The sequence below is a fragment of the Vidua chalybeata genome, chromosome Z, assembly GCF_026979565.1.
Source record: "Vidua chalybeata isolate OUT-0048 chromosome Z, bVidCha1 merged haplotype, whole genome shotgun sequence".
Taxonomy (NCBI): domain Eukaryota; kingdom Metazoa; phylum Chordata; class Aves; order Passeriformes; family Viduidae; genus Vidua; species Vidua chalybeata.
Window position 1 is genome coordinate 41,988,312 of NC_071570.1, and position 15,614 is coordinate 42,003,925.

The following is a 15,614-nucleotide window of genomic DNA, read 5'->3' on the forward strand; positions in this document are numbered from 1 at the left end:
ATGGTTGCTTGCCTAGGTGTGTACAGCAAGACACAGCTGAAGATGTTTTTGGATCTGCTGCTCATCACTCATGGTGACCTCAACATCAGTGACACTGAAGCCAGTGAGTATTAGAGAAAGAGCAGGAATTGGAACCTTTTGAGTCCTTCTGGACCAGATCCTCAGGTTCATCTTTGCTACTTCTGGGCAAAACTGTGACTTGCTATTTTCCCCCCCTTGTCTCCATTTAAATCAGTTTGGCTGTGTTCACTCAGCTAGAGGAGATCCAGTGGGGCCCTGAGCCCCATAGGTTGCTGTGGCATCAGTCCTTGTGCTGCACCAGGACTGGGAATGTGATGGGAGCTTTGTGAGGCTGCCAGGAGCTGGGTGTTGCAAGCAGAATTGAAGCAGCTGCCGTGCTTTCCCAGTATTTCCCAATGAAATGAATGCAGCCAGCCCAGATCCCACCCCCAGGGACTGGCTGTAGCTGGAATTTGCTGAAATTCCCCCTTTGCCCTTTCCAGGTCCATAGCTCAGAGGTGGAAGGCAGACCATCACCAGACAGCCTGGGGAGTAGCTGTCCTGGCAGCTTGTGTGGCTGTCAGGTCTCCAGGAAGGCAACAGAATGGTCAGTGCTCCCTGAGGAGAGCCCAGGGGTGAAGATGATACCCACGTGGTCCATTTACATTTTGATGGTTGGATTTCCCACAGGGATCATTAGTCCCTTCTGATTTCCACTTTAATTCACAACTTCATTATCGAGGTTTCTGCAGGAGTGAGTACTCATGGATGCTTCATCCTGTATCCTGTGATGTCCTCGGCGCTGGAGCACCAGTGCCTCCTAATTGCTCGCGAAGAGGCTTAAATGAGTCAGTGTGAACAATGCTCTTTCCTCATCCCCACCAAATCCCCTGCCTGTTTGTGCCTTTAGGGACCTGGGACCCTGAAGATCCCTGTCTTCCCCATCTGCACCACCTCTTCTGGTCCCTGAGGCTCAGTCCTGCAAGGGGGATGGGTGACCTTCCTGAATGTCACAGGGATGCACTTCAGAGATGACCACACTTTTCTTAGAAATCTTACTGACCCCAGAAAGAGGGGGTGGAAACCCACCACATTCCCCTTTCACAATGCAACTGGAAAGCCCCTTTCCTCACTCTGGTGTTCTTCCTGGGGAGCAGAGGCGTGTGAAGCTGCTGTGCTTTGACCCACAAGGCTCCCTGGCAACTGTCATGAGGAAGAACAACCTTCCCTTTCCTGTCCATGTTGTTGGCAGGGGCTGTGGGCAGCTCAAGGGGTGGGGGTCCCCTGCAGCCAGACGTGGCTAAGAGGTTTAGTCCCAGAGGGATATATTCACAACTCAGCATGCTCCTTTTGGTGTAAAGCCAATTGGGAGGCAGCAGCGGGTGGGAGAACCTTGTGCCAGGGAAGCGGTGGCTGGGGACACACCTGCTTGGGATGGGATGCAGGACCCAGCACTGCCTGGAATGGAGTCCCACAGCACAGGACTCTGAGCACTCCTTGCCAGCCCTTGGTTGTGCTCCAAGATCTATCAAACACACTGAACATGCAAGGAGGTGAGAGTTTGTTGCTGGGCAGCCCACTCAGCACCCCTTGTGAGTGGGTCATCATTCTCTCAGCGAGGAGCTGGCTCTGGGCTGGCAGCAGTTCTGGCCACCAGCAACCAGGAGCTGTCATCCTCCCTGCTGTGACATCTCTCTGGCAGTGTCCTGAGGAGATTAAGTAGAGACCAGGTTGCAGAATTAGCCTACATCCCCAAACCTGTGGGGAGCCCGGGGCTGATGACGGACACTAATCCTCCACCACCTAAACTCGACTTTTGCTGGCTTGGGAGTATCAGCAGGTGCTGACTGAAGTTAAGCTGGCACATCCTGTTTGTGCTACTCCTCCTGCCCACCAGCCCCCGCCTGATTCCTTCTCCACAGTGCTGGCTTGCTGGGGCACAGGAGCAGCCAGAGGCAATGCTTTCCTGATGGAGGAGATCACCACACACATGAGGCTTGCAGTGTCAAGATGCAGCACCATGTCTGGTGGCATGACTGGAGTCTCCTTTTGCTTCTTAGCATGGAGTGGGGAAGGAGCAGAGCTTCTCCTGCTGTTGAGAGGAGCAGAGAAACTCACTGAGGTTCCTGGGTCCCAGCTGTGTGCCTTGTGCCCGGGTGGATATTTGTCCACACAGAAGGGGTCTGTACACTTCTCTTCACTTTAGGTGCAAGGACAGTATGAAGCTGGAGCAAGGGTAAAAGTGCAGGCATAGAGACTCTGCTGCAGGGTTTGTTCACCCCTGTTGCAAAATATTTCTCCTTTTGTCAGTGGGGATTTATCTGGGTGCATCTGATGCCTTTATATTTGTCCTAACCCTGGGCCCTGCAGAGAAGACCCTGACTCTGGCATCTCCAACTCTCTACAAGGCAGATGCTGACAGCAGTGAGCCGTCCATCATTCTTTCCCTGTGCTGCACAACCGTGGTGCTCTCTGCTTCCCACAAGGGACTGAAGCAGCCTGGTTTAAGGGACATCGCTGCAGGTGGCACTGGCACTGGCACGGTGGTGAGTCACCATACCAAGTAGAAACAACCCCTGTCCCTGTGCTCCTGTGAAGATTCAAAGCGAGAGTGCTGGTCCTCGGTCTCGGCAGTGCCCACTCAGCAGGTAAGCTGCTGGCACCCTGCGCTGTGCACACAGCCTCCGTGGGGGATTTCTGCTCTTCCATGGAGAAAACCTGTTTACAGGAAATTCTGTAGCTGCCTTTGGCCAAGAACCCATTTTCTGGGACACCTGGAAATCAGGTTGTCTTTTGGCCTGTGAGATCTTGGCCCTGGAGTGGACTGCTCTGACTGGGCTCTCCTCTCTCTGCCAGCTTCAGATGTGCCCCCATGCAGGCACTCAGAAAGGCATGGGGGGAAAGCCAGGCTTCAGCAACCAGCCAGGGAGACTCTGGGAAGGGAGACAAACATCACCCCAGTACCAACATACACTCTAAAAATAGGGTTGAGGCAAGTTCTACCCCCCACAGCATCAGAGGGTTGAGACTATGTGATATTTATTGTGAATATCCCAGAGATGTCTCAGAGAAGAGACTGGGAAATGTGTGGGGTGAGAGCCCCCCAAGTGCTATCCCAGGGCCCTGGGGTGCTTTCACAAGGTAAAAGGGACCCTGGAGCTGCCTGGTCCTGAACAGCAACACCTATGGCCTGAGTGCTGGCAGAGAGGGCAAGAGAGTGTTTGGCTATGGGACCACAGATCAGCTGGCTGCAGGGAAACAGCTGCTGGGATATTCGGGAACTGCTCAAAGATTAAAATCCAGCCTGTTGTAATTCTTTTTACAACCTCCCAGCCTCCAAAAGAAACTGAAAGCCACGGGCTGGAAGGCTATATAAGCAGTGGGGAGCAGCAGCAGCAGGGCACAGGGAAGCTGTGCAGAGCTCACCTCTCCTGCCTGGAGCTCCATTGCCTCCAGCCCATCCTCTCCCAGACTTAGTGGCAAAATGTCGCAGGTGCATCTTCTCTGCTTCAGTCTCCTGTTGCTGGGACGTATCCTGGATGGTAAGATGGGATCTCTCAGGCTGCCTTTCCTGGGGGAGTGAGAGGATTCTGCTTCTTCTCTCTTTTGCATTTCCAGCAGACTTTTAGAGGGACACATGGCTGCTGCTTCCTCACAGCCCTCCTGTGTCTTCTTGTAACCTGCCCACAGGGACTCTGTCCTGCCCAAAATTCAGACAGAAGTCTGCAGGGCTCTGGGGCAAGGAAGGTGTATTTGGGAAAGGCCATGGAGCAATCTTGCCTCCCAGTGCCCTAGCCCAGCTTGCACACATTGGGCTGGGATTGTCTTGGTCCCAATTCTCCCCAGGACACCACCAAGGTGACGTTCCTGTCACCCTGTGGTGTAGGGCAGCCTGAAGACCAGTGGCAGGGCTGGGAGCCAGAGGGAAGGTGTCTGTTAGGGCAGGGCTGATGTTTGAGGGGCTGTTGGTGTTGGATATGGTGTTTGCACAGGTCACAGCTGTCTGGGTGGGTGACATCAGAGCCTCTATATGTGGTGGGGAGCTGGGACGTCCAGACGCCTTGTAGTGTTGCACCACACCTTGCTGCTGAGGGTACAGACATCTGTGGGTGCTGCCAGTCTTGTCATGTGTTAGCAGTGAATACAGGATTTGCTGGGCAGGTGACTCTGGATCTCCTTCCCTGCAAAGAAGCACAGACAGCTATGTCCTTCAGCTGTCACAGGAATGATCTGTGTGGGGTGGGCTGGTGGTGGGGTAGCTGCCAAACCTGTGATTGCTTCAGTAAATAAAGCTGAAGTCATCCCCAGCCCCTTGGAAAGGCATGTCTGTATTGCAGCACCCTGAAGCGGGGTAAATAAAGATCCCTGTGTCCTGCCTTGCTAGCTGGGATGCAGGAGGGTTGCCTTCTGCCTGTTTACTCTTCCCCATCTCTTTTTCTTTCTGTCAGAAGGAGGCAAAGGGCTCTCAGCACTGGGGTGTGAGCGCAATAAAGCTGGTGCCTGTGTGCCCCGCCAGGGCAGTGTGTGATAGCATTCCTGCAGGCACCATCCTGCCACAGCCCCGTCACCCTCTGGAGAAGCTGGGAGAGGTGCAGCTGGCCTCAGCCTGCATGGTGTGTTCCTCCTCCAGTGCACGGCGGGAACAACGTCCTTGACTGCTGCCTGCGGACAAGTGATGTGCCCATCCCGCGGCGGATTGTGCAGGATTACTGGCTTCAGCTGGTGCAGGATGGCTGTGACATCCCTGCTGCCGTGTAAGAGCCCAAGTGCTGATGGCTGAGGGACAAGGCTCGTGATGGCCAAGGGATGGACCTTGCACAGAGGCAGGGTGGAAGGCAGAGTAGGATGGCAGATGAATGTTGAGCTGGATTTGAGGGCAGAGGAATAAGGAGAGCTGCAGAAGAGATCGTGGAGATCCAGAGGCTCAGTGAGAGGGGAAGCAGCTGAGAGGGGAGAGCATGGGACAAAAGCCAGGGAAGAAAGTCATCTACAGGCAGAGATGGGGGAGGGCAGTGAGGTAGGGAGTGGGTGAGAGCTTGAGCTGTTCTTGAGCATCCATGGAGTTCCTGTCACTACATCTTGGTTTTTTCCCTCATGGGCCTGGCAGATTCATCACCACAAAGGGCAAGCGCCTCTGTGCACCCCTCCATTCCCCGTGGGTGATTCGTCTCCAAGAGAAGCTGGATGCCAGCTTTGCCAACAGGGTAAGAACCATCCCTGTTCTCAGCCAGGCATGAGATCAGCCCAGGGGGTGGGTTTATCCACTGCCAGACAGGCTTTTCCCATTGTGACTGGGCTGCTGGGAAGAGCAGGGCCATGCTCTACTGAGTCATGGATAATTTGTCTTGGTCTCCATCCCTCCTACCTCCAACTGGGACTAGTCTGCCTCCTTGGTAGTCCCTCTTCCACCCCAAATCAATGCAGCCCTGGAATTTTTGTCTACTCAGTGTGACTCTTGTCTGAGCCTGGTGTGTGTGCCATGGCAAATGGCACAGAGAGCAAAATCCCTTTTTACTTCTGCCCTGCAAGCTTGGAGTTTGCTGCTTGTGTATCTTCATGGATAGGGCTTATGATGAGCTTGGTGGGTGCTTTACAAGCCCTGACAGGTCCTTCATTACCATGGCTTGTCCAGCGGAGGAAGGGACCCTGGGGAAGCTCATACCCCAAGGAGTACACTAGTATCAGCTGGGTTTTTAATTTCCACAGGGCAAGTAGGTCCTGAAGAAGCAATGGCTGGTCCCAACAGCTGGAGGGGACCATCTCCCAGCTGTGAATCTGATGCTAATAGAGCCAACCTGCTTCCACCTCCAGCCTCAGGGCTGACCTTCCCTGAGACTCATGCCAGTGTATGGGACTGAGTAGAACCCTGCCTGCTCTGTCTTTTTCCCTCTGCCTCCAATGTGACCCTGTCAGACTGAGCCAGGGGCTGCTGGACTCCATCACCATTGCAGCCTAGAAGTTGTCTGATGGACTGATCTGTCGACTCTCAGGCTTCCCATCAACACATCAGTTGTGATCTCCAGCTATAGTCTGAATCCTTTGGTTTCCATTGTCAGACCCAACCTAGAGTCCTTCTACATCCCTGGGAAGGGCTGCCAGCATAGAGCAGTGTGGGGCTGGAGGGGAGTGATAGAGATGTTCCACAATGGCCATACATTGTACTGATCCTTGCTAAGCACAACCCAGATGCCCTCAGAAAATGTGTAGCTGATGTGGTTCCTCTCTCACTCCTGAATTCCCTCCAGCCCTTACTTGCAAAGGTAGAAATAGAACCACTAATGTGGAGCAGGCAGAGATGTGGCCCTTAGCCCCTGCTCTTCTCTGGGATATTCCACCCTTTCTCAGTCCCTCAGCCTGACACCACTGTCCAGCCCTGCCCCATGCCCATGCCTGGAGGCTGTGCTGCTCTCAGGTTATTTGCTGCTAGATCTCTTCATTGCAACAATTCCATGTGTATGTCTCTTCTTTACTGTCTTTTCTTATTGTGCTGTGATTTTGTTAAATAAAAAGAAAAGCCAGCAGGTAGTTATTGTGCCTCATGTTTGAACCTGAAAGCCAGCATGGAGTGTGTTGTGAGCAGACAGCATTGCCTACTGTGCTGCAATGGCAAGGGGGCTGTGCTGGGGTGTGGGGAGAAGGAAGGATGGTTCTTGGCGATGAGTGACACAGCAGCTGGGCTGCAGGTCTCTCCTGGGAATCCCTCGGCACTGTGGCAGAACAGGCCCCCTGCTCTGCACTGCTCAGCCAGGCTACAGGTGTGCAGAGATGGGGTAGGAGGGAGCATGCCAGTATTGCACCATCCAGCCCCAAACGCTACAGTCCTGCCAATGCAGATGCTGGGTCCGAGCTCCCCAGCTCTCAGCTTCCACAGGAGCAGAGGACATGGAAGAAGTGCTGCAGGAATGGGAGGTTTGTCCTTGCAGTAAAGGGAAATTGAGGCACAGTGTGGTTGATTACTCTGGCAGGTGAGTACTTGCTGGTGGCTGAGGTGCAGGTGAGTGGAAGGATAAGCTTTCGGGGCAATGGAGGCTGCTGAAGACACCTACTCCTGGGCACATCCATGGGTAAGGCACAGATGGCAGCCCCCCAGCTCCTGGCACTCATCAACAGTAAGCTGAGAGTCTATGGCCATTTTCCTCCTGAGCCTCAGGTCTCCTGTGCACTCTGAATAAGGTCTTGCTGTCTCAAAGTGTCCTTTTGTCCCCTTTTGTCCAGACCATGTGATGTTTGAACGAAGCTGTTCTGTCCAGCTGAAGCATTTGTGTGTCCAACAGGCAGGCACCATCCTCTCCTCCCAAGCACTACTGTGTGACTGTCTGCATCATTCAACTACTCGGGTTTGGTGCTAGTCAGCATGCCTGGGCACAGGTTGGGAGTGAGACGGTCCAGAACTATTCCTGAAGGCAAGGGTACAGCCCTCAGGGGATAGCATCCACAGTGGTGCAGTGGCTGGGCTGTCCAAGCCAGGGAGTGCCCAGGTACCTGATGGCTTTGTGCTGACACCTCTTGAATCCAAGCTTAATCCTGTCCCTTCTTCTCTCCTGGTCACCTGTCTCACTCAGCTGGTGTCTTGTTTCTCTTTCAGTTGTTCTCCCCTCTAGGGTCCTCCTCCTTGGTATGAGCACGCACAATGCCTCGGGCTCGGATGTCTCTGAGTGTGACTCTCACAGAGCCCCAGCTCTGTCCCAGACCATTAACTATAGTGACAGCCCCAGCAATTCAATCCTGGGCAGAAGAAGGAAGAGAAAGAAGGCTGGTATGGGAAGAGGGGCCAAGATAAACAGTGTGAGTGGGAAATGAAGATAACTGGTGCTGGCTTGGACAGAAGCCTTCCTGCTGCTTGCTCAGTGACCTGTGAGGGGGCCGTGGCTGGGGACGGGGAGGATGCTTGGCATGGATCTGCTCTGAGGCTGAGCTGCTGCAGTTGGAGCAGGTCCCTGTGATTTATTAAAGAAATATGGATATTGACCTAGTACCGATATCCAACTGTGACGGACAAAAACTCTCTAACAGTTTAAAGTTAGAAAGTGTATGTTTATTGCGACGCTGGGCAGTGTGTGGGATAGCTCCCAAATACACACTGCACCTTTCAAATGATTACAGAGTCCTTTTATCCACACAAGAATTGAATACCCAAAATACAAATACATATTCATAATTTGGTCCATCCCATTCCTCGCTTCGTATGCTAATAATTTCAAAAGCTATTAAGCATGCGTAGTTTGTTCCTTGAAATGGGCTGGTGGTCCCTTTCCTGGGGAGGGGTCCCAAAATGAGGAAGTAAATGAAGTCTTCCTCATTCTGACCTTTCTACCTTTTCAATGCAAATATGACAAATGGACCTTGGTAGAACTCCTACTCCTTGTCTTCAATTGGTTTCAGAACAGAGGAGGCCCACAATTGTCTTATGTTCCTAAAAGCTATTTGTCAGTTTCTATATTCTCCATTATAAACCCAGCTAACTAAAGATTGTGTTGACAAGCAATCAATTATTAGTTAACTACTAAATCTTAACTTTATCAAGACCTACTCATTTATTTTAATTAACTCTAGTAAGGCTTATCTCTAACTAAAATCTTAGCTCCTCTAAAATCTCTAAATCCCTTAAAGTTTATGTTTCACCTGTGAAGGCCAGGGACTGCCAGAGGGGCTTAGCCTGGGGTGGATTAGATTCATGCTTGGCTGCAGGCTGCCAGGACAAGGAGAATAGTGTCCTGGACCAGGGAAAATGAGGGAGAAGGGGTTTACACTGATCTCTTGGATGCTGGAAGCAGGTTAATCCATTTCGATGAGGGTTTCAGGGATGTCTTAGCCAACCAGCCTGTAAGAGCATGGTTACAACGCCCGGGGTTCTCATCTCTGCTGGGAACAGTAAATGTGGTCTCCTCAGAGCAATGCAGCTGCACACCACAGATCCCTGCTAGGTCCTTGCCTGCCGAGGTTCTCAAGTGGATGGTGAGCCACATCCCAGCTCTGGCAGCAGGCTGCTCTTATCCCCCCAGGGGAGGACAAGAAGAGATACTGTCCTAGACCAGGTACATGGTTCTGGCTCCTGTCCCTCCTCCAGCCCTGCAGCAGCCTCTTCCCCCACTCCAGAGCCCAGCTCCTCTTGGAAATCTGTCAAAAACCAGACTGGTTCAGTGCTTAGTAAACTATGGGAGTGAGTTTCTCTGATTCAAAATGTCAATGATCTCTTTAGGAGGAAGCAGCCACTTTCCTTAGGGAAAGCTAGTCACTGCTGTGTCAAAAACTTCGGTTCCCAGCCCAAAGCTAGTTTCAGTAAAAAATTCCTCCTGCTTTTATCTCTCCAGACATGTTTTCCTCACTCTTTTCCTATCCTCACTGCATCCTCGGGGGTGGGTGGTGCAGGACCAGAATCCATTGCAGTATGATGCAGACATACCCTCAGTAGCTCAGGAGTTACGTGGAGAGATCTCTTTGGCTCTGGAGCATTGGCTGAATCCCCTGTAGCCCTTTATTCAAACCTGGGGACCTGTATTTCACATGTTGTGGAGCAACAAGGTGCTATAACTGCAAAGCCTTCACAAGGAACTAACAAAACAGCCCTTCTCTTGGTGGCTGTGAGCAAGGCAGGAGAGAAAGGACAGGGCTGCATCTGTGCAAGCAAACTGGGCAGGCATCGGGTCGCTCCCTGGCTGCCAGCACTCACAGCTGGGATCATGAGAGCACTTGTGTGTCTGCCTGGCATGGTGAAAGCAGTCTTGGATGCTGCCCAGATTGAGTTCAAGGGGCACCAGACACAGCAGGCACAATCTGCTGCGGTCTCAGGGTCTGACCTGGAACAGACATACCCAGCTGGGAGGTAGGATTGAAGGTTCCATGGCAGAAAACACCCATTTGCTTCTCTGCAAGCAGGGCACCGAGGGAAATGCTATGTTGGTCTCCCTTGGTGCCACCATACCCTTTCCAGGAAGGGTATTTGCTGGAACTGTTTTTGTCCCTTGCTCCCAAAGAGACGGTGTACAGGGCCTTTTTCTGTCACCAGCATCCCCCATGTGCTGCCCATGCTGGTCCTGGAGTGACTGGGGAGGAACCAGCTGCATCCTCCTCACATGGACCTACAGGTAAGGTGAGCAGCACCACAGGGGCTAAGAGCTGTTCCCCCTCTCACAACCCTCACACAGCTTCTTCATGTGACTCCCTGGTGCAAAAGAGTCAACAGGAGGTGTGGACATGCCCTGGGCACATTTGCCAGTGCAGGGGCCAGTTGTTCTCTATTCTGGTGGTTTCCACCCCATGGTGCCAAGGCAAGGGGCTGCTCTTCCTTGGCACAAGCGCCAGATTAGCTGGCAGGGGCTCAGGGACCTGTCTAGGTTTATATGAGGAGATGGGACATGTGGATGTTTGGGAAGGGTGGCAAGCCAGGTGAGGAAAAGCCCCTTTAGTCTTGTTCCATTGTACTGTTTGCTCTTGCCTAAACAACATGTGTGGATGATGGAGAGAATCCAGAACTGGCATCTCTTATCCTCAGCCCCCTGCTTGCTCCCCCCTCATTTCCAGCATGTCATCACCACTGCTGCTTGTCTGGACAGTTTCTGCTGAGATTTGTCCTGTGGACAGATGCCAGCACCCTTAGCCAGGCTGTGTGGTTCCAAAAAGGAGCTGGTGCCATTCCCACCATGTTCGTCTTGCAGCTGAACTCTGCCTGGTGGCATTGCCCAGCCTGCACCTCCATGATCTGATCCCCAGGACTGGAGCATGAGACCAGGGTGTTTTTCCTGTCCTGAGCTCCTGGAATCAAATTGAGTCCAGAAGCTGTCTTATATGGAGAGCCTTGTGCCTAGACCAGACTTGACTTAGCTTTGTGTTTCTAGAAGTAGCAGGAACTGCAGCTCATTGTAGTGGAGGCTGAACCATGAGACAGGCACAGCTCTACCCAGGTCCCAGGGTTCCCTGTGGAAAGGGAGGGGGGACCCATCCTCTCTGCACTCAGATGCACCCATCTTCTCTCTATGCACAGAAGCACTAAAAACTGGAGATAAAGACAAAACCAGGAGGGCAAACAAAGAGAAGACTTAACCTGCTGAGAGAATGCTCTGGAAAGTACCCGTTACCCATTACCCTCCTGAACAAGCAGCAGGCAGTGATGGGAGGCTTAGTGCCATTCCAGTGGTCCTCCCCACCTCTCCCTCCTGTTTTCCTGCTTAGCTGTGCCTCTAGGTAAAGCTTTCTTCTGCTCTCCACACTGTGTGCCCAGCCACAGAAGGCTGAGGGAAACCTATCCTCCCTTCTTTCCTCAATTGCTCTGCAACCACAGCAGAATGGCCTGGATACAGGGCAAAAAATAACTGTTTCTGTGAGAGACTGAGGGGAGGGGTCACCACCAGCTCAGATTGCAGGAATGGGCTTGGAGGGGGCTAGCAAAGATCTGGTTAGCTCTGTTTGGGATGAGAGGGGCAGCCATAGGCCAAACAAAGATGAGAAGATTTTGGGCATTCTCATGGATTTGTGAAATTGGTGTGCAGCCTGAGGCTGGCTGGGATGCATTATACCTGTGAGCATGAGAAATCTTTCCTTGTCCGTGATGAAAAGGAAAAGCCAGAAGATTGCTAATACTAAGGCAGACCCAGGGACTCTTCTTTCTTTAGATCTAACAAGCACAAGCTTCTAATCCTGGTGTCTCACTCTATCTGCTTGGCCCCGTGCTGCCCAGTGTGTGCCCCGTTTCCTTGGACCCTTCTGCCCTAGATGTATTGTACTGGCATCATAACTATTCTGTGCCTGTCCAGCTGTGTCAATGCAGATTTGCAAGGTGTGGAGTGTCACAAGCTTTCTGGCTTGGGAGGTTCACCTGCTGCAGCCTTTAGTTCTTTCTTGCTCCTAAGATATCTAATTCTTCCCCACTTTCCCACAGAAAGCAACATTTTGTTTCTTGCAGATGTTATGGCTGGGAAAACCCCTTCTCTGCTGAGATGTGCACTGCAAGCTCACAACTCTGTTTACATGGACACTCCTTAATCCTGTTTAAATTTTCAAGCTGTGACTTTCTGCTCTCTGTGGGAGGGACAATTCTCCAGAAATGTGAGCTGCTGAGGTGGTCTTTGGTAAATAAATCAAGTGCTTTCCTTGAAAGTACCTGCAATATATAGTTTCCCACCTTTTTATTTATGACACAGCTTTTGGAAAGGCACCAGTGTGTGTTTATGGTGATGGATGACAGCCACTGTTCTGCAAAGAACAAAAGCAGAAGTGTCCCGGATACGCTACAGCTACAGATTCAGCCTCTTCTCACAGTGCTTGGTTTCATTTCCCAGCCACTGCATTGTTCTCTGACCCTGCCAAGGACAGCTACCCCAGGGAATTCCTACTGTCAGAGACAACAGGTCTGCCTGGGGTGAAAGCAGGGATGATATCTGCTGTGTGGAGCCCGGCTGTTTCTGAAGGTTGTGTCTGCACTGTGCAATGGATCTTTGCTGAGCCTGTGGCATTCAGTTGGCTTCAGGAGGGCAGCAGGTCCTGGAGCTGCTGTCACTCAGCTCAACACTTCTCACTTCGGGTGGGCGGGCTCTGTCCTGTTTGCACTGCTTTGCCCCCCATCCCAGTACAGACACTTGGGGCAGTAGACATATTCTGCAGCTTGACAGACAAACAGGAATGCTCTCTCTACCTTGACCTGGATTCCAACTAAACTACACACTAGCCCTGCTGCCAGCAAATCCAGCACAGGTGGTTTGTTGCAAAAAGTAGCATCTCCTGCCATGCCTGTGTGCTGTAGAGCTGGTGTTTAAAACTGAGTTACTGCAGACTGAAGCAAAACATCACCACAAAGAGCCATTTGTGAGTCAGCCTCACACCAAGAGGTGCTCAGGTCTCCAGCCCAACTTGGCAGCTGGTGCAGCGCTAATAGGAGAAATGGGGGTTGTGTTGGGATGAGGAAAAAGGGATACATGTCCTGCATCTTGCTGTCACTGCATCCAGCTGCTGTCCCTTTTCAGCAGGGGTGGCTGCTTGATTTATCTCTGAGATTTCTTTAGTGAGGATTTTGGACATCACTCGTGAATGGTCCTGTAGGACATGAATTATAAAAATCAGTCTCAGATTTTTATCCCCAGATGGGACAGCTGGTCTCTGGAAAGGTGTGCACCCACTTGGGAGGGTTGTGGAGTACAGTGGTGAGCTTGATCAGAGGTGTGAATGATGTGACCTCAAACAACAGGCTGAAGGAACTTGATTTAATCTTTCTTCCAGGAATGGATGACATGGTCTCCAAGTGCACAGAGGGACATAGCGAAGAGAAAGTGAAAAGAAGTACTGAGTTTAATTCTGATAAGTCAAGAAACCACAGGGGTCGGACTTTGGGGGAAATTCCATTTAGCAGGAAGAGGCAGATGAAGAAATGCTGCATGTCCACTGCTGGAAACTTTTACAGTGAGACCAGAGCTTGTCAGAAAACTGGAAGAAGTGCTGGCTTTGGCTCAGCACAAGATGGGTTAGATGACTCCAGGCAGTCCTTCCTAATCCTTTTTTCCCCCCTGTGAAACTGTCCTACCAGGTTCCTGCTAGGTGAGGTAGACTTCCTCTGCCTTATGATACACTTCTGAGGGCTACATGAAATCTTTCACTTCCCATGACCTTGGGAATCTCTCTAAAAGGTGGAGAAGGGAGGATGGAGTTACACTCTGAAGCTCCCATTTAATTGTTGGGTGCTTGATGTGAGGCTGCCTGTGGTCACAAGAAACCATTGTTCCTGCATACAAATCCAGGATCTGACCTGATGCCGAAATGATGAAGGTGCCTTGGGAGCATGGGGAGAGCTTGCCACGCCAGACTGAAAGAAACAGATCTTGTGTGTCTTCCATTAGAAGTACCTTTGAAGTGCAGCAGGCTGTGCGGTGCTAATAGTAGAGTGTGAACCATCAGAAGTGAAAACCAGCACTCTTGTTGTCACCATCTTGGACACATGCTAGGGTGCTCCTGATGAGGGCCTTGGCAAGCTTGGCTCTGTTTCACCAGCATAATTTGAGTTTGGGCTTGAGGAAAAAAAGAAAGCAACTCAAAGAGATAACAGAAAAGAGCTCTTCAGGGAGAATGTGAAGTCAACAAGTTTAGCATCAAACGCCTTTTGAAAACAGCTGTGCAGCCTTGCTCAGGGATAAATAAAGGCTGGTTTGAAGCTGGAGAGATAGCTGGCAGAACACATTGTTCCCATCTTGCCAAACACTTGCCAGACCACCTGTCCTTGCAGGGCTGGGTTCCCCACAGAGCTCTCATGCTGCTATGTACTCTGGTGGAGTGGATGGCTGTATGGCCAGCACCCTGAGGCTCAGCCCCGGCTTGGAGTGAGGGCACAGCTCAGGCTCATGTTGATGGGGAAGCCCTTGTAGGTCCTTCATCTCTCTGGAGAGCTCAGAGAGATGGAGACCATTCCACTTCATGGTATATCCTCACCCTTGTGATGTTTCCAAGATTTGGAGAGGGAGGCAGATGTGAGAGTTTGGCTGGCAGGAGATGTGCACTGCCTGGCCCCAAGGGTAGTGCCAAGCAGAGGCCATGGTTTTGGGTTGATGCAAAGTCTGAAGCATTGGGGTCAAGGGAGCTCTAATCAAAGCAGGCCTTCAAGTGTCTGTGCTCAGTGCTCTAGCAGAATAAGGAAGGACTCAAGCAAAAAACATCTGGAACAGATGGATCAGAAGCCAGGCACTCTCCTAAACAAAGGAGATGCATGGCCTTGGAGGAGAAAACAGACATGTAAATAGAGACGGAGGGGGCCAACAGAAGGTTGGGTTTCTCTGGATCTCATTTGTCTTCCTTGTGCTGCAGCTGTCTAAAGTAAATGCTGGGGGGGCTGTGGTGTGCTGGAACATGCTGGGGCCATTCATCATGGGCAGTGCTGGCAGCTGGGACAAGTCCATGATGAGCAGAACCTTCCAGCTTTCCAGAGGGCTCTGCTTCACTTGCAGCACTAGTTTTGAGGCTGCAGCCTTTCTTGTGCTGCAGGCAGGCAAAGGTAGGGACAGAACAACTTCTTTCAGTAGGGCATTTACCCCCGTGAATGTGACCCTGAGGTGCTTTTTCACAAGAACTCTGGCTGGTCTTCAAGAGGGTCATTGCCCTCTCTCTTTCCAGAACCCCTTCAGTGTACTCTGGGAAGGAATTCCTCCTGGTCCAGATCTTGCCCCTCATTGTCTGTGTGTGGTTGTACTTACACAAAAGCCTTCTGGGTCAGTACTTTCCAGTCTGAACAGCCTCAATCTGCTCAGCATTTCTCCTTCTCTTTCTGCTCTCCTGTTCAGGACAGTGTGTATCAATGTGGAGGGCAGGTAGTTCTGCAGGGATTAGATATGGAGCTGCTACAATGGGCTTTCTTTGACAGCCAGATGGAGTCTTGGCACAGCTCTGTTGTGAAGAGAGTCTGCAGCTTCATGCGATGCTTGCCTGGGCCATCAGGGACAGCACAGGCAAGGAGCCGAACGTCAAAATTCCAAAGTGAGACTTTTTCTCAGCTGCTTGCAAAGGTTGCTGGAGAAGGCCACAGTGGCTGGGATTTTGAGAATTTCCCTGTGGAGCAAAGGGGCTGTACTACTCCAGAACAGCATAATCCTTCCCATTTTTCCTGTGGGATACCCCTGTCCAAGGATTTCCAGGCAGAAGCT

The 15,614-nt window shown here is 51.6% G+C and overlaps 1 protein-coding gene across 1 annotated transcript; it reads left to right on the top strand.

Moving 5' to 3' along the window:
* On the top strand, positions 1–10,043 carry CCL19 (C-C motif chemokine ligand 19). The gene is made up of 5 exons (XM_053932521.1): positions 1–103; positions 3,381–3,542; positions 4,631–4,754; positions 5,108–5,204; positions 9,975–10,043. Exons 1-5 carry the CDS (start codon positions 1–3, stop codon positions 10,041–10,043), a joined length of 555 nt encoding a protein of 184 aa, XP_053788496.1.
* Positions 10,044–15,614: the final 5,571 nt, after the last annotated feature.